The sequence below is a fragment of the Merops nubicus genome, unplaced genomic scaffold (assembly GCF_000691845.1).
Source record: "Merops nubicus isolate BGI_N331 unplaced genomic scaffold, ASM69184v1 scaffold12528, whole genome shotgun sequence".
Classification (NCBI taxonomy): domain Eukaryota; kingdom Metazoa; phylum Chordata; class Aves; order Coraciiformes; family Meropidae; genus Merops; species Merops nubicus.
The window spans coordinates 27,303-45,306 of record NW_008623696.1 but is presented as its reverse complement, the minus strand read 5'-3'; the positions used below and the strand labels follow the sequence as shown (position 1 = coordinate 45,306).

Sequence of the window (18,004 nt, the reverse complement as noted above, 5' to 3'; positions counted from 1 at the left end):
TTGTTTTGCCTTGACCTCTGGGCAGGGTGACACACAGTCCACACAGGACAAAGACTGATGGGCATTTTCAAGGGGAGAGATGAGAAATAAGGGCTTGATTTTCCTGTGATCTAACAGGGTGACTCGAAGAGAACCTCGGGGAACTCAGGGGTGTTGGAGCAGCATAAGGCCAGATGCTGAAGGGTTTTCTTCTGGGAGTGCTTTCCAGAAAACTGAAAGGATTCAGGCACAGTGGAGAGAGTGAAGTTTAAGGTTCACCCAGGCAAGAATTAGCCTTCCTGCTTACTGGAACATCTGACTTGGAAATGACATAGATGCTGAACTGGGAGCAAAGTCCTGTAATAAATAACCGTGCTTCAGTCATTTCCTCCTGTGTGCAGCAGAGAGTTGGCACTTGCTGAAGGATCCCTTAATGGCACCAGTGCCAGTTTCACCTCCCTTTTCCTCCTTACTCCAGTGCTTAAGAAAAAAAGGGAACTAAGCTGCAGAGGCCAGACAGTGAAGCTTTCTTCTGGAGAGGTAAACTCCTGTCCTGTGGGGTGCAGTTTGGTGTATGGTGCTGCATTACTTTGGAAAGAAAAGCCACAGAGAGAGCCAGGCATCATCAGGAAGCTATTCAAGCAGGAGGTGGGGAGCTGGCCACTTGCTGGGAAGAAGCATTTTCAATGTTGAAACTGTGTATCCTGGGATTATTGGGGTTCTCCTCCCTGTGTGCCCATTCTCAGCTGCTGTGAGACTGGATCCAGACGTAGCTGTAGCTTTGATGTGACAGAGTGTGGCTGTGCTTCTGGTTTGCATGCACCACCCCCTCTTTGTTCTGTAGAGATTTCTGCTCTGTTGCCGTACTCTGGTTTCTGGCAGAGGTGAAAAGTTTGCACCACCTTGCATCACTCAGGGTCAGGCCATCACATTTTTGAAGCTAATACACAGATCCAGTTCCTGAGTCCTGAATAAGAGCATGAGGAATTTGCCATAAGAATAACTGATTATGGAAGACAAGTTCCAGCTTGAGGGAGGAGTTAAAAAAAGTTCCTTCTTGAGAGAGTTTTAAAAAAAATAATTAGAAAAGAGCCAAGTAGCCAAGAGAGAACACATTTGTTTTGTATTGCTGCATTTTTGTAGATGTGCTACATAACTGAGGATTGTCTTGGTTACAGATGAGCTCTGCAGATTGCCCTGATCTCCCAGGGAAAATCAATTCTTAATATAGTCAGCAGGTGTTGTGCTGGGGACAAAGCATTTGCAGTTTCTCCATGTGCCAGCTTTTGTTATTAAGTGACATTTCTCTTCCTGTTATTGAGTCAACTATGTGAAAATTACATTGAAAGTTCCTGCTTTAAGATGTATGTTAGCATTAGACTTCTCCACAGCAGTCTGTCATCTCTTGAAGTTTGTTTATTTTTCACTTTAGAATCACAATGCATTCTGTAATTTTGATAATTAGTAATTTTCAGCCTATCTTATGATGACTCTAGAGTAGTGAGCCATTCTGGGCTTGCTTAGAAACCCTCTTCAATCCATGCTGGTGTGTAGCCCTTTATAGCCACAAATATAGCACAAAGATCTTGTAGCTTGTTGAGTACTTACTGGTTTCCATTTTGGGACCCTAATATCCCTGGCCACCAATCTTTTCACTATTATGTTCTTGGTAGTGAGCTCCTAATTTTATTTTTGTTCCTTCCCATTCCTTATTTTGCTGCTCACACCTTCATTGCAGCCCCTCCCACTCCAGACAAGAGGGGTGAACTCTAGACCTCAGTTTCTATAGGTTCAAGCTGTGAGGGTCTGAGAGAACTGAGTATCTTGGGAGAGTAGGAATTCAACCCCTGCCACTGGGCTGGCCACTTGTAGGAACAGAACTGCTGGGGTCAAGGGACCAGCCAAAGGGAACTATTGTGCATTGAATTACCTCACATTGTGGAGTTCTCTTATTTGTGAGCCAGATTTTATTTCAGCCAATAAATGTGTCCAGCTTTTTCACTGAGGGAACTCCAGCATGAAAACATGCATAGTGACTTCTTCAGGGTTGAGAGCATCTCCAGGGTTATGTGGTAGAACTCAGAGCACATGGCCACCCCAGTGCTGCAGATCTTTGCTTTGGGTAGCTGGTTTCATTGTTTCTACGTTGGCTGTAGCTTATTATGATCTCTTTTGCTTTAATGTGATCTGTAAACAGAATTATTTGAAGGCAATTTGCTGTTATTCCTACCAGGAAACATCTCTGCCCCTCTATCTGTTCTGATCAAACCCTGAGCACTTTTCTGGCCTAATGTTGTGTTTTTCTTGGCACTGCAGGTTACCTACAGTGATCTGAAACAGAATGGTGGTTTTCAGAAAGGTGAGTCCTACACCTTACTGTCTTTTACTGACTTGGCCAGGGCCCAGAGAGGAGAAAATCCCCTCAGAAAGAAAGCAGCAAGAACCCAGTATCAACAAGGTATAAAATAAGAGATGCAGCAGTGTCCTGCCTAGGCTGGCTGTGCTCATGCTGAGCTGGTGACCTCTGTCACAAGGTGTGGCACTGAAACTGCACACATTACCTCTGGAGTTTTATTCAGTGCAGATGAGAGCTCCTGACCTTGTGCAATGTTTCTAGCTGCTTTACACTACAGTTGTTGGGGTTTAAATGTAAGCCCATAAAATATTTTGAGAAGAAAAAAATAACTTTTCAGGAAAAATCTTGTAACTTTGGCAGTAAATGCTAAAGTAGGCAAGAAAAGTTGTCTATAAGAGGACACTTGGCTAGAAAGCAGGTTGTAAGTGTGAACTACTCACTGAAGATCTGTTCTACAGCTTTGTTTGGTTCTCATCCAGTAAAGCTTTCTGTTTGAACCTGTATTAGTGCCTGGAGCAAGAGCAGGTATTCCTGGGAGCTTGGAGCTGGGGAGTATAGCCAGGACAGATGTGTAGGTAACACCAAGATGCTCCTGGGAAAGGGCAGCCACAGCTCAAACCTTCCTCTGGTGACAGCAGAGCAGTTCTTGCCTCCTTGCTAATACCAGAGGTAACATGAGGCTGCCAAATCATTTATCAGCACCTGCTGTACTAGGAGGTAGTGGAGCTATAACCATTAGACTTTACTGCCTGGCAGCAATAAGAACTTAACCAGTTTAACACTGCTAAAGAAATCAAGTCATTAAAAAATTAAGACCCAGAGATGTCTGTCTGTGAGCTACATGGCATCGAGTATGTCCCTGTGCTTGACAAGAGCTTTCCTTCTCCCCAGGGTGATCATGTGTGGCTGGACACTCAAACAAACAGTGAATTTAATGTCCCTATTGGGGCAGTTGTGAAGGACTCTGACTCAGGACGGATCCTGCTGGAGGATGACGAAGGCAAGGTGGGTTACACTATGACTTTCTGTAAAAGATAACATAAAATTTAGAAGTACAAAGTACAAAAGAATGGCCCCGTTGGGTCAGATCAAAGCTCCATCTAGCCAAGTGGTTTAACTTTCCTAATGTCTGGTGGGAGATACCGAAAGAAAGAATATAAAAATAAGGCAAGTATAGCGTGACACCCTGGTATCCCCAGGCCCCAGCACTGGGAAGATTTAGAGCCTCCTGAGCTGGAGGTTATTATCTGAGTAGTTAAGAAAAGGAAACAGACAGGCTTCAATCTCTAAATCTGGTGGAGCTTTAGGTGAAATCATGATCCCATTAAAGTCAGTTGGGGTTTCACCCTACTTCATACAACGTTGTGGTTGTGATGACATGCCAGAGCTGCTCACTGAAGAGTGCTAAATTCAGTGATAACCAGAAGCCACAGGAATGGCTTTATCCTGTCTTTTAAGTCATCTGGTCCTGGGGAGCAGCAAACCAGTTAGTTTCTGTAGTTCAGTCAACTACTAGTTAGAATGTGCCAGTCTGAGCATGGCTGGTATTGAAGCTCACTCTGGCCTAACATGACTCTCCTTTGTTTGCCCCTGAGCAGCAGCATAACTGGTTAAAGCTGGTGCCCTGCCTTTTGCAGGAGCACTGGATGATCACACATGTTAAAGCTGGTGCCCTGCCTTTTGCAGGAACACTGGATGATCACACATGTTAAAGCTGGTGCCCTGCCTTTTGCAGGAGCACTGGATGATCACACATGTTAAAGCTGGTGCCCTGCCTTTTGCAGGAGCTCTGGATGATCACACATGTTAAAGCTGGTGCCCTGCCTTTTGCAGGAGCACTGGATCACAGCTCGGAACATGCACAGGGTGCGCCTGATGCACCCCTCCTCTGTGCAGGGGGTGGAGGACATGATCCGCCTGGGGGACCTCCACGAGGCAGGCATGGTGCACAACCTCCTCATCCGCCACCAGGAGCACAAAATCTACGTGAGTGCCGAGGTCCCGGGGCGTAGCACTTTCAGAACGACCTCTGCTACACGTGCAGCACTGCCCTTCCCCGAGGGAGGGTGCCAACGAGACAAAACTTGGCTTTTCTCTGCTTTCCTTCCTGTACTTCTGGCTGTGAAGAAGAGAGCTCATAGCAGTCTGTGAAATCACAGAGATACACCCAGCTAGTGACCCTGCTTACTTTCTCCTGGAGTGATTATTTCCACCAGTGACTGGGCTAAATCCAGCCCACGTTACAGCTTAGTGCTGCTGTTACCTGTGGCTGTGGCTGGGGATCCATCTAACTGGTGCCCAGTGACATAATTTGGATTGTCCTCCAGTCTAAGTCGATGTTTACTCGATTTTGATGTAACAAAACAGAAGAAGGATAAATCTGGATATATAGGGCACCTAGTTTGATTTCTTGTCTGCTACAGGTTTTATCTGTGACTGAGCAATTTGGCATTTTTTAGTTTCTTTGTTCCTTAATTCCCAGTTTGCAATATGACAATATCAACCTTTTTCCAGGCTTTGCCTCCCATGTTATATACACTCTAGGAGAGCAGCTGCCTCTTACAACACAGCTGTGGTGAAGTTTAGTGTAAACAAGGACTGATTTTATAGATGCTGCAGTTGAAACTACCCAGATGTGTGAAAAGACCTGTTGCATTAGAGTCTAGGGTCCTGCATCTGTCTTATGCAGAAGTTCTTGAACACTATTATTGCCTTGCATTTCCACAGCCTGCAACAGCCTCCTCCATTTCAGTGGTGCTGTTGTTGACAAGTGTTACTAAATGACTATGAGGAACACAAGGGTAACTTTGCCCGTTAGAAAAATTCAGCTACATCTGCACAAGAACACAAAAGCAGCTTAACAGAACACTACAGAAGGGCTCATGAGAACACACAAAAATGCCAGGTCAAATTGGACTTCCTTGTGCTTTAGCTTGAGAGAGTGAGCTGAGCTGTGACAGGGCTAGGAGACTATAGCTAACATTCTTTTACAAAAATCTTCATACCTTGGGGTAGATAATAGCAGCTTATAGTGAGGAACCAGCCTCCCAGCCTCACCTATGCTGCTGTGGATCTCCCAGGCTTCCCTCCTGCCTTTGTCTAGATTTATACTGCAAATGGCTTTGGTTGTATTCTTGTTTGCTGCTAGAGGTAATGCTCAAAACTGTTTTCCAGACTTACACAGGCTCAATCTTGGTGGCAGTGAATCCATACCAGCTCCTGCCCCTCTACACAGTTGATCAGATCAGACTGTACTGTAACAGGAGGATTGGAGAGCTACCACCTCATGTCTTTGCCATTGCAGACAACTGTTATTTCAACATGAAGAGGAATAAGAGAGACCAGTGCTGTGTGATCAGGTGACTGCACTCAGAGAGGATAAGTAGCAGAAAACAAGTTGGGCATGTTTGGGAGGGCACCTTTGTGGAGACCATCCAAATGGAAGGGTGCAGATAAGACTAGAGAGAACAGGAAGGAAACATTTTCTGCCCTGCTACTTCATTTTCAATTAGGGCTGCAAAAGGTATAAGAATCTTTGAATGTGGTGGCAGATTCTGGACATGGTCACTACATACAAAAACACAAAATATGAGCCTGTGTGATCTCAGGCTGTTTTCTACCTTGGGGACATGGTACTTCTGTCAGATGAATTTTCTGAGAATAGGAATTTCCTGGAGAGAAACAACCTCTGCTAACCTGAAGATGAAGGAAATCTTTCTTCATCCTATAAACACATAACATATCCATTTTCTGTTAACCACCAGTGTGAAGAAACAGTCTTATTGCAATAATACCTAACTGTAGCTGAGGCAACTCAGCTGATGTGCTAGGACTAGCATTGAAAATCTGGTAATGCATTAAAGATGAAAACCATGTGGTCATTTAATTTGCACTAGTACAGAATGTCTGCTTTGGATTTGCTTGTTTTTAATCAGTGGGAGAATTTAGTTCACAGCCTGAGTCTAAAAAACAACTCAAATTTCAGCAGATAAGATGATGGCAGACTGAAATTCCCAAGCCCTCTATTAAAGACAGTCTGTTCTGCCATTCCCAGTGTAAATATAAGTGGGAGGTTTTTTTTAACTTTATCTGCTATTTTGCCACCTTATCCAAAAAAGAAGAAGGGAAACCTGTAATGATCTTGTTTCTTACTGCAGTGGAGAATCTGGAGCAGGGAAGACTGAAAGCACAAAGCTAATACTACAGTTTTTGGCAGCTGTCAGTGGCCAGCACTCCTGGATAGAGCAGCAAATCCTAGAGGCCAACCCCATTCTGGAAGGTGGGTTATTTAGCAAACGTATCTGATTAATCACCTTTAGTTCAGCATTTTTGTGTCAGGATAAAAAAAAAAAGATCAGAAATGGTTGAACCACTGTATTTGCATAATGATGCAGGGTTCTTTATACTTTTCTGCCACATCCCCATGAAGTCCACAGCAGCTCTCACTTAGTAGTATGTAACCCAGAACTGTTGGGAGCCCAAGCTAAAGACCTTGGGCTCTAATAGTGGCAAAGTGACTGGCCAAGCACGGATGTATCGACAGTGGAGCTCCCTGAGACACCCACCTTTCTCTGTAGAGGCATCAGATATGTTCCCAGTGAGTCTTTCTGGAGGCCTTCAGACTTGCCCAGCTCTCTTGGCTGATACAGGCAGCATTTGGATCATCTGAATATGTCTTCTAGGACCTGGAGGAACAGTCTGGCTGCCTCTCTCTTTAGGAGGCACCCTGAGAGCAGAGGTTTCACAGTGCTGGTCAGCGCTGTCCCTTGGAACCCAACCCGTGAAACACCGGCAGCAAAACAGAAGGGCACGAAAACCAGATTTGACATTCATGAACTGCAATAACCCAGGTGCTGTCTCTGCCCCTTGCCCCTCAGCTTTTGGAAACGCCAAGACGATTCGGAACGACAACTCCAGCCGCTTTGGGAAGTACATTGACATCCACTTCAGCCCGGGCGGGGTGATCGAGGGGGCGCGGATAGAGCAGTTCCTCCTGGAGAAGTCCCGCGTGTGCCGGCAGGTGAGGCCGTGCCCAGCTGGGCATCCTGCCTGCTCCTGGGCTACAAGTCATGCTGACAAGCCATCGGCCTCTTTCTTTCTTTCAGGCTCCAGAGGAGAGGAACTATCACATCTTCTACTGCATGCTAATGGGGATGAATACAGAGCAGAAAAAGATGCTCAATCTGGGCACTGCTTCAGAGTACACTTATCTCACCATGGTAATAGTCTGTGCTTTCTTCTCCACCATCTCTCTGCCATTTGCTTCTCCTAAGCAGCCATCAATAGGAGCTACCAAACAGAAATAGTCCTTGCCTTAGAGTACCAGAAGCAGGTACACCAAAAGTGCTGTGTGCCTCAGTTCCAGAGGTTTAAGGTAATGTCCACCAGTGGGAGGCAGCTTGTGGCAGTTCAGAGCTTTCTAGCAAAGTCTCTCCAGGGAATTGGTTGATTCCCCAACACTGGACACTTTTAAGATTTGTCTGGACAGGGTTCTGGGCTGTTCTGTATAGATTGTGCTCTTGCCAAGAAAGGTTGGACCAGATGATCCCTGAGGTCCCTCCCAACTTGGTATTCTATGATTCTATGCAAGTCAGACTTAAGAAATATAAAGAACATCTTAAAGCAGATGGAAAATATCCCCTGCTTTCACAGGCACTCAGATTTCAGATGAGTGCAAGGGATCTCAAACCAGCTAGAATACTGATCAGGTCTGCATACCTTAGGGGAAAATGAATAAGCAGAAACAGTGCCAAAAACCCTAGTCCTTATATCTGCTAAATCTTACATACATAATGCAGGAAGCTGGCACTCCATCAGCTGATGTTAATGTCCCTGTCTGGGTTCTTGTTGCCACAGTGGCAGGAGTGGGATGTTCATAGGTGAGATATTTAAAAACAGCTAATTGATTGGTTTAGGGCATGAAAGCCATCATGGAAAACCTGTTCATTAGCCTGTGCAGATACCTCATATTAAATATGTCAGCTCATTTGACTTGGGCTGTTCTATAGCTGTGTTAAAAATGGGGCTAACTCCTGCCTTTGCTCAAGTTAATGGGAGCTGGGCATCTAGTTTCAGAGGAAATTAAATCAAGCTTATAAAGCTGTTTCTGGTGTCTCAGAAGCAAAACCATTAAAGTTGCTGAAGATTTTTTTTCAAATTTAATGTTTTAAAACATCAGTGACCCTGCAGCAAGAGCTGATGAGTGCAATTCATACCCTGGCCATTCCATAAAAAAAGTCTAAAGTTCCCTGGGTCAGCAGTAGGGCAGTATAATACAGAGATAGGAGGATTAGATTAAAGGAGATTGATATCCATGGTTTTGTTCAGGTCAGCTGTTGGCACAAGCTGGCATCCTTATGTGCTATAAATTAAAACATCTCAGAATCCTTCACTTGTGTAACCAATACACTATCTTGTTGGTAATAGCAGGGTTAAAAAAGGCATTTGCCCACCTCCATTAAGGCTGAAAACAGTTTCCATCAGGAGCAGCATCCTACGACCTGCTCCCCAGGCTTTGTGGAAGGTTATCTGCTGCTGCCTTGTATGGTTCCATCTGCCTTCCACTAGAACCTAGTATTCTTATTTTGAGATTTGCCTTCTAGTACCAATCCAATCCTACTTGTTTTGATTTGGGATTAGAACCCTTAATTTTCCATCAACAAGAGAGGAAACCAAAGAAACGGGCATGGCCTTGTAAATGTAGAGAACCTTGCCAAGCTTTCCTGCCCTTCTGTGCTCCAGAGCAGCCTTCCCCTCAGCTTTTCCTTTTGCCTTCCCCAGTATTCAGTCTAGCCCTGGAGAAATGCATTATTTAGTCCTCTGCTAATGGGTTATGCTTGAGTTATGCTTGAGAGCAGAGACGAGGGAAGAAACAGCCATGGAAAGAGCATATAGAATGTCTTAATAGGCTTTTACCTCGTGTCTGGTGGCACGTGGCTCACAGGGCATCCTCACTGTGTACAAAGGCTTGTCAGCCTGCAGGTTCTTCCACCCTTGTGTGGATACAGGGAGGCTTTTCCTTACCTGAGGGTGTGGTGTCCTGCAGGGCAACTGCATGTCCTGCGACGGCCGGAACGACGCCAAGGACTACGCCCACATCCGCTCGGCGATGAAGATCCTCATGTTCTCAGATTCTGAGCACTGGGACATCAGCAAGCTGCTGGCTGCCATCCTGCACCTGGGGAATGTGGAGTTTGAAGGTAAACTCAGCATTGTCCATGCTTGGCCCTTCCTCAGACTCGAGGGGAAAGGCCTAAAGGTGCTGCCTGTGCAGGTGAGGTTGTGCTGCTCTGTGCTGTATGGTTGGAAGGGTAGACAGATAAGCACCATCAAATCTGATCTGTGGCTCCACTGCCTTGTGTTTTGAAAAGCAGCATCTTATTATTACTTTGTCACACCATCAGGTTTCCATGGTTATAGATAGGCCTTTCTCACACCAGCTGAAACAACAGCCATGTTCCATTGGGTGGTGGTTGTGCTCTGCAAGCCAGAGGACACAGAAGCAGCTGGGGGAGGTTCACTGTGGAGATGACCCCCACCAAAGGGATGCCAGAGGCTCTCATGTTTTGAAAAAGGAGTCCTGCTCACTTTGGGATACAGAGGCCCCAGTGCAGTGATTGCAGCTGGATTCTTTGGAGTAATGCTGCTGCTAAAATGATTTCCCTCATTCCCCTCCTTGTCTAAATTTCCCACAAGCCAGATACATGGAAAAAAAATATTTTCAGAAAAACATTTTCTGAAGTCAGATTCCACTTCCCCAGATCCCAAATAACTACTATTTAAAATTAATAACTGTGTCAGTTTTGCTGCTATTCTTACCCTGATGTTCTGGAGTTGTGAAGGCCCCATACATCCAGGATTCCTGGGTGAAATCATGATCCCCCTTAGTAAAATCATCAAACCTGGGAGCTTCAAAAGAGAACATGCTGCCTTGACATGGTCCCAGAGCTACAGGTTTACAGAATTGTGGCAGGAAAACAGCACAGCCCCCCACTGTGGCAGAAATGATTCACCCTGAGATTGACTGTTCCCTCCTTCGTAGCGGCTGTGTACGACAACCTGGACTGCTCTGATGTGATGGACTCACCACACTTCTCAATTGCAACCAAACTGCTTGAGGTAATGGAGTCTCATCTTCTGCTTGTTCTCCCCTTCACCCTTGCTCCCCGAGCACACTGTCTCTGGAGCGTTTATGGAGACACTCCAGTGATGTTGTTGCAGATGTCTCCTTGAGCTAGGAGACCTTTAACAGGGACAGCTGGCTGCCAGTGGATGCTACTAGACAGGCAGTTTGTCATGGCCTTCTTCCTGAGGCAAGCTTTGGTGGATCTCCTTTATCCACCTGGAATGACCAGGCTGCCATGACTGTTCCTCCAGGTGGACTCCAGTGAACTGCAGAACAGCCTCACCAACCTCTCCATCATTGTCCGAGGAGAAAGTGTGTCCAGGCCTCTGAACATAGCTCAAGCTGCAGATGGGAGGGATGCCTTTGTGAAGGTACTGGTGCTTACATCTCCTCAAAGATCAGGAAGGCTTCCAGAGCTGGCTGTCTTTATGTCTTTCCTGAGGAGCCTTATGTGGCCAACATAAGCCCAGAGGGCTCCAGTCCCTTGTTTTCAGACATAGTTTGACAGCACTGTAGCACAACAGCAGCAAGCTGTAAGCTGTGTCCAAAGACTGTAGCAATGGGCTCCAATTCCTCTTTCATTTTTTTCTCAGGGTATATATGGAAGGATTTTCCTGTGGATAGTGAACAAGATCAACTCAGCCATTTTCAACCCAACTTCTCAGAAGCCCAAAGACAGACGTCGCTCCATTGGGCTGTTGGACATTTTTGGGTTTGAAAACTTTAGCAACAACAGGTAGGAGGCTCTAGATTCATTTCCTCTGAGAAGCTGAAAAGCAGCTGGAGGAAAGGGAGAGAATGAAAAAGCAAACAGACACATGCTCTTGCACTACCAGCCCGATTCTCAGAAAAGCAGTGAAATTTCTGTCACTGTATTTTCCCCCATGCACAGATTCCATTTTTCTTCAGTCTTGGTCATATTTCTGCCTCCTTCCCTAGCATTCATTTTGGTGCATCCATTCCATGTGTCTATTCCAAAACCTCAGGAATTTTCTCAGTGAAGATGGCTGTGAAGCTGCTGTGAGGAGGTAGACACTATGTGAGGATATAACATCCCCATAGCTCTGTACCAAATTTTCTTGCCCCATAGCATTTTTACAATGTCACTTGGGGTACATTTTGCAAATAGTACAAAGGGGGCTATGTTGTGTTTCCCATGTCAGCTCACACTTCCATCTTGCTCAGTGTTCCCCTGTCCCTTTTCTGAGGCCACTTCATGTCTCTACTCTTAAGGCCTGGTCAGTATACCACTGTCACACTGCTACCTCTCCTGCTGGTGGTTTCAGTCCCAAAGCATCATTTCTGTTTGTCCTTCTCTTCTCTTTGGGGGCAACAATTCTCTCAGTTATGTGATAGTGTATCATTAATTGTCCATACACCATCAACACATATTCTGCAGCCATTTCCAGTCCATTTCAACGGGTTCATTTTGCTTGCTTTCAACAAGATAACATTCCTCACTGACATTTGGAACACAGTCTAGGGTCTGTTCAGCCTATCTTCTGTGTTACCTCCTATTGCTTCACTTCCAAAGGCTGCAATCCACATGGGGCCTTGCTATGTGAGCCACACACAGTGTGTCACAGCAGTTACCAGGTCATGAAACTCAGATGCAGCAAAGTGGCAGTGCCAGTGCAGGCAAAAACATGTCCCACACTCACAGTCAAGCTGTTTTCACAGTTGTGTGTTCCCCTTTATCCCTAGATTGTCTTGAAACAGTGGAGTACAGCAGTAGTATATCTGGATATGTATTTAATCCAGAGAATAAACACTGCAGAGCAGTGCAGCACTGGCCAAGGATGACCAAGGGTTCCCATCTTGTCCTCCCCCAGCTTTGAGCAGCTCTGCATTAACATTGCCAACGAGCACCTTCAGCAGTTCTTCGTGCACCACGTCTTCAAGCTGGAGCAGGAGGAATACCTGGCAGAGCACATAGCCTGGGCTCACGTGGACTTCACCGACAACCGCCAGGCCCTGGAGGTCATCGCCCTCAAGCCCATGAACATCATCTCCCTCATTGATGAGGAGAGCAAGTTCCCAAAGGTAAGCCCCTGGTCTCACTCGTGGTGCCTGGCTGGGCACACAGCTCCCAGGGAACACTTGGCTTCACACACAGTGTGGGAGTGGCTTTGGGATGTGTTAGGAGAGGCAATGTCTTCTCCCTCTAGAAACTTCTTTTAAATTTGCTCACCATACAGATGCTTCTCTGCTGGGATATGCTCTTCTTGGTTCCTTGCTGTTGAAACTCTTATAGCTGTTCCAGACAAAGAAGGAAGGAATTAGGATCATTTTACAAGGACTTTTTAGGAGAGCTCTGAATTCACACATTGTTTGAGTGATGTTCTGCTGTTGGTCTAGGCTGCACCTTGTGGTTTCTTCTCCTGGAAGAGAGAAAGGCCTTAAAATACCAGGCCTCGTGCTCTAGTGTGCTTGAGAGAAGGCTCTGTGTAAAAGGGAAGACATGGGGCAAAGCTGGCAGTGGGCAGATTCAGGCTGGATGTGAGGCAGAAGTTCTTCCCCATGAGAGTGGGGAGACCCTGGGATGGGTTGCCCAGGGAGGTGGTTGAGGCCCCATCCCTGGGGGTCTTTAAGGCCAGGCTGGAGGAGGCTCTGGGCAGCCTGATCTAGTGGGAGGTGTCCCTGCTCATGGCAGAGGGGTTGGAACTGGGGGATCCTTGTGGTCCCTTCCAACCCTGACAGATTCTGATCTGTTTTAGCAGAGGACTTTGGAGCCCTGGTGGCTCAGTGGTTGGACTTGATGATCTTGTAGGTCCCTTCCAACCTAAATGATTCTATGATTCTAGGATTCTGGCACTACCTTCCTCTAGGTCTACTACACAATAAGGAGCAGAATTTGAGCTTTTGTTGCCTCTGAACACCACTTCTCTTTGTTCACTGAGATAGGCCAGTGCTGGGGGGAATCTGCTTACCTGTCCTTTTTTGCTTCTCTTTGTTTCCAGGGCACAGATGCCACCATGCTTGTCAAAATCAATTCCCTCCACGGCAAAAGTAAAGTCTACATCCCACCTAAGAGCGTCCACGACACCAAGTTTGGCATCAACCACTTTGCTGGGGTTGTCTTTTATGAATCAAAAGGTGAGTCTGTCTCTGTGGGATGTGGAGGGTGAAGAGGAGGGCATGACGTGTCCTGGATGTGTGGCACCCCAGGGTAGTGTTGATCTGAAGTCGGATCAGGAGATCAGGAGGATTACTCTAAACTAATCTGCAAGTTACTGTAAATGAAGTGGATTTTGGCTAGACAGAGTGGTGCTAGAGCCAGCAGGCTGCAGAGGTGACATGCTGATTTTGTTTCCATCCTGTAGATTTCCTGGAGAAAAATCGGGACACGCTGAGTGCTAATGTGATGCAAGTGGTTCATTCCTCCAAAAACAAATTCCTGAGAGAGATTTTCCAGGTGGAAACGACCCCACCTAGTCTGGGACGTGGGACCATCAGGCATCTTGGAGCTGACCACGTCTACAAGGTTGGCTTACTGGCATTGAGCTGCAGAAACATCTCATTTCTCCTCCCTTCCATAAGGCTCTGGCTGTTCTTGACCTCCTTTTCCTTTTGCACTGGCCCTGCAAATCCCTGTGCCTTTCACTCAACCAATTTCTGCAAAGGAGTCTGCAGGAGAAGTTAGGGCTGGTGTTCATGCTGTAAACAAGTGTAATGTCAGCTGTGTTCTGTCCCTGGACAAAAGTGTAGCCATGCCTGCAGGCTCTCACAGAACCAGGAGTCCTTCTGCCTCCCTACACACTGCCATCAGCTGGATGGGTTTGCTCTGTGTCTGTCTGGGCATCTGTGAACCAGTACAAAGAAACTAATTCAAAGGGTTCATTGGGACAGAACAAATCACCAAGCAGAGACCTTTCTGCAAAGCCAGGACCTGTGCAGAAGCCAGCAGCTAAACTGCTCCATGCTGCACATGTAGCCAGTCTGCTGGGACCATAACACCAAAGGGGCTGACTGGGCAACCAGCAGCTGAGTCCTGCTAGTTCTTTTTGTTCTTGCACAGGGCTGACAGGCCAGCAGAAAGGAGCAAATAGCTGTGCTCTCCCAGAAAGAGACTCCACAGATTCACTGCCCTGCATATTGCTGCAAGTGGAGGTCTCCCTCCTGGCCCAGAGGCTTTGTGATGAAGTTCCTGATGGGCAGTTACCACAGAACCATCTGTGCCTGGTAGTGGAGGGAGCCTGGTCCTGTCCTGGTGGAAATGAGGCTGTAAAGTGCAGTGGACTGGAAACAGCATGGGGCAGAGTTCAAATTCTCTGCCCTGCTGCAACCTTCACTTGATTTCTGAACATTTAACTATCCAATGTCATCACAGTGTGAGGGTACTTTTAACATTGATATCTTTGAGTTTTCCTGTCAGGGTACAGAACAGGCAGCCAGCTTGATAACTTCTTACCTGTTATCTCTCTGCTCTCCTGGCATCATTTTCTGATCCTGTCCTTTCTTCCTCAGTCTTTATCCCAATGTGGCTTTCTGCTCTCCAGAACATCTGGCCATGGACAGGTAAACATCCTGGGGGAGAAGAATATCAGAAGTGGTACAAGCAGCAACAGAGAACTGGCTTAGCAGCTCTTAAAGGCTACGAATATCTTCAGATTAAACATCAGGTCTATCTGCATTGCTCTAATGCTCTAATGGTTTTTGTCTCTATGAGTAAGGTTGTGTTATTGAAGAAAAAAAAACACCTTTCCTTATATTTAGAAAGTACAGCAGCATGTCAAGAAAGGAGATACTAAATGTGGATTACTGCCCACTTCAAAAAGCACAGAAGCTAGCTGAAATACTCCTATTAATTTCAAATAGCCTGGGCCACTCTCAGGAAGCCAAAGAAGCAGGCTACAGAAAATAATAGTTAATGAAATGCCAGAAAAAACTTTGCTATCCTAACAGAGTTGCTCCCCTGACATGCCAGAGGAGAAGACTCCCCACCAGCTCAACAACAAATTCATCTTTTACAATGTTTTACGTGTGAGATCATGAGGGGATGGGCTCCAGACTTGTGTGGCCATCCCGCTGATTTACGGGTACAGCAGAAAAGCCACCAAGATCTGGGGGTGCAAACTCCTTTTAACTCTTGCCCAGGTTAAACATGCACGTGCTGGTACCACATCTCCCTCAAAGAGAATTTCCAGAGGCCCGAATGTGTGGTCGCTGGAGGGCAGCATCGCCCTGTAGCTGAAGCAGCTTGAGTGTTAAAAAGGGCACTTAAAAAGAACCAGCAGAATGAGGTACCACAAAGACTGGGGAAATGAAGGGAACCACTAGATTTTGAGTTATTTACTTGGTGAACAAACAAACGAACAACAAACCCACAACCCACTAAACCCTCCCAAACAAAAAACTAGCTGCATTGTGCTGCAGTGCATTAGCTCCATGCCTGGATGTAAAAGGCAGGTGGGATCCTTCTGTTGCTTGGAATCTGCACTGCTGTCACCATAATTTAATGTATCCTTAAAACGTCCTAGGAGGTAGAAGCTGAGGCCAGCTGTGATGATCTGTGTGGAAAAGAGGAGGTGGAACTGTGCTGTCAGAGAGGCTGGGGAGGCAGGAGCTAACTGCAGCCTAGTGCAATCCCTCTGGGGATTGTTGCACCATTGCAACTGGGAGCAAAACTCCACCCAGGAGGGGTGGGACATAAAGCACTTCGTCTGCAGCCATAAATGGAGTAGCTCTTACCTTAACCTCCAGGAAAAGTTTTCCTTTTCACTGCTCTCTGTACTATTAATGAGCCCAAGTAGGTCTAAGAGCTCAGCGGGGGTTCTTCAGGAGATTAAACCCAAATGAGTAAATTGCAGATGGCTGATTTAGCTCCTATGTAGGTAAATCTTTTTCTGGCAGTTGTGCAATACTGTTACATTGCACAAAAATGCAGTGAATTGGCCTTCTGACAGTGTCTGATGTAGCAGTCAGCATGGGCTTACTCTTCCCAGGGCGTGGATACCACCAAACGGCTCTCGACTCTGGGAGGGCAGTTCAAGCAGTCCCTGGAGAAACTAATGAAGATCCTTGAGCAGTGCCAGCCATATTTCATCCGCTGCATCAAGCCAAATGACTACAAGAAACCACTGGTAATGTTTTAACAATATGAGGTCTTGTCTTCAGTAAACTTTTTAATGAGAAAAAGCTGCCAGTTGCTGTGTAAAGTTTTCTAACTGTACTTCGGCCAAGAAAAGCTGGAGTACAGGCTATTACTGCAGTGAAAGGAGTGGTAGGATAGACCATTGTTGATTTACAAAGAAAAACAACTGTAAAAAGCATCATAGAGTAGTAGATGGAGAAAAAAGCACATAGGTGTGTTCCTGAAAGGAGCTGTAAAAGCCTTTCCTATAAAGAGAAAGGCAAAAATGGAGTTTCTAGTCACTCAGCAAGGGGACAGATGAAAACCATTAGGATCCAACAGTGCTCATGCTATGAAATAGCCTGAGAGATGCCAGGAGAGCTGTTGGTGTTTGAGGAAGGGGTGCCTGTGGCTGAATTTGATACTACAGGAGAAAAGGAGTGACTTTGTCATTGAGATGCTCGTCTGGAACTCGGGAGAACAGGACTCCTTTCTACATTAAAACCTTGGGTGGTGTTGGTCAAGTGAATTAATAATTTTTGGAAGTACTGCATGTGGCTTAGTGAGGCTATTTTTAACCTGCATCCCAAGAAACTGGCAGCACATGCTGTGCTTTGCACCACTGTGCCCCAGGGGCCTAAGCTGCTCCTGCAGTCATTCACACCTGCAAAACGACAGGAACAGTTTCTTGTTCAGCTGAAATTGCTGTTCTAGAATTGAAAAGGGTTGCTAATGCCAAACTGAAGTTAATAGACTGTTTCCACTGCTGCTAAACACAAATTTGAAGATGCTTTGAGGTGAGTTGTTCATGCCTGCAACAAATTCATGTAGGGCACTAAAGAAAAAAGAAGTACCATTCAAAAAAAAAAGCATAGTGGGTCGTTTTGCAGGAACTCTGAGGTGGAGGTTAAGAGATTTGTTCTGAGGAATGCTGCATGCATTGTTTCCTTCTGTGCTCAGTCCCCTCCTTGGCTGCTCTCCCCTGCAGTTGTTTGACAGGGAGCTGTGCATCAAGCAGCTGAGGTACTCGGGCATGATGGAGACCATCCAGATCAGGAGGGCTGGCTACCCCGTCCGCTACACCTTCCAGGAGTTCTCTGACAGATACAGAGTGCTCCTGCCATGGGCTCTTCGACAGCAGGTCTGTAAGCAAACCTTGGTTTAAGGCTCTAGTCTTTCTCACAGTAAAGTACTGGGATTGTTGCTGGTACAGCTGAGAGGGCTGGCACCACAGGAACTGTCAGCACAGTGTCTGTAGCTAAACACTCACACAGTCACTAGGACCTCAGCTGAAACAGCAGAGGTGGTTTTAGGTCCAGCTATCCTTGACCTGCTCCACACAGACATCTCAGGCAGGGTGGCTTCCCCACTGCCCTCGATGTTTCTTGTCTGTAATCACACACTTCTGAGGTCTCTACCCTCTTGCTTGCAGCTGAACTCTGGGGTGTTTGGCCATGCACTCATGTTCTTC

General features: G+C 46.2%; 1 protein-coding gene across 1 annotated transcript in view; it reads left to right on the top strand.

Annotated features, from left to right (window-relative positions):
• Positions 1-2,320: 2,320 nt before the first annotated feature.
• Positions 2,321-18,004, top strand: part of MYO7B (myosin VIIB) — a gene marked incomplete at its 3' end in the record, with an annotated part of 42,436 nt that continues 26,752 nt past the window's right edge. Inside the window, exons 1-17 of the mRNA XM_008945163.1 lie at positions 2,321-2,338; positions 3,227-3,340; positions 4,169-4,321; positions 5,510-5,694; positions 6,493-6,614; positions 7,213-7,355; positions 7,441-7,554; positions 9,381-9,534; positions 10,377-10,453; positions 10,712-10,831; positions 11,054-11,196; positions 12,293-12,503; positions 13,421-13,556; positions 13,784-13,944; positions 14,928-14,978; positions 16,406-16,543; positions 17,522-17,674. Of these exons, the coding sequence (XP_008943411.1) occupies positions 2,321-2,338; positions 3,227-3,340; positions 4,169-4,321; positions 5,510-5,694; positions 6,493-6,614; positions 7,213-7,355; positions 7,441-7,554; positions 9,381-9,534; positions 10,377-10,453; positions 10,712-10,831; positions 11,054-11,196; positions 12,293-12,503; positions 13,421-13,556; positions 13,784-13,944; positions 14,928-14,978; positions 16,406-16,543; positions 17,522-17,674 (2,193 nt within the window). The remainder of the gene's footprint in view (positions 2,339-3,226; positions 3,341-4,168; positions 4,322-5,509; positions 5,695-6,492; positions 6,615-7,212; positions 7,356-7,440; positions 7,555-9,380; positions 9,535-10,376; positions 10,454-10,711; positions 10,832-11,053; positions 11,197-12,292; positions 12,504-13,420; positions 13,557-13,783; positions 13,945-14,927; positions 14,979-16,405; positions 16,544-17,521; positions 17,675-18,004) is intronic.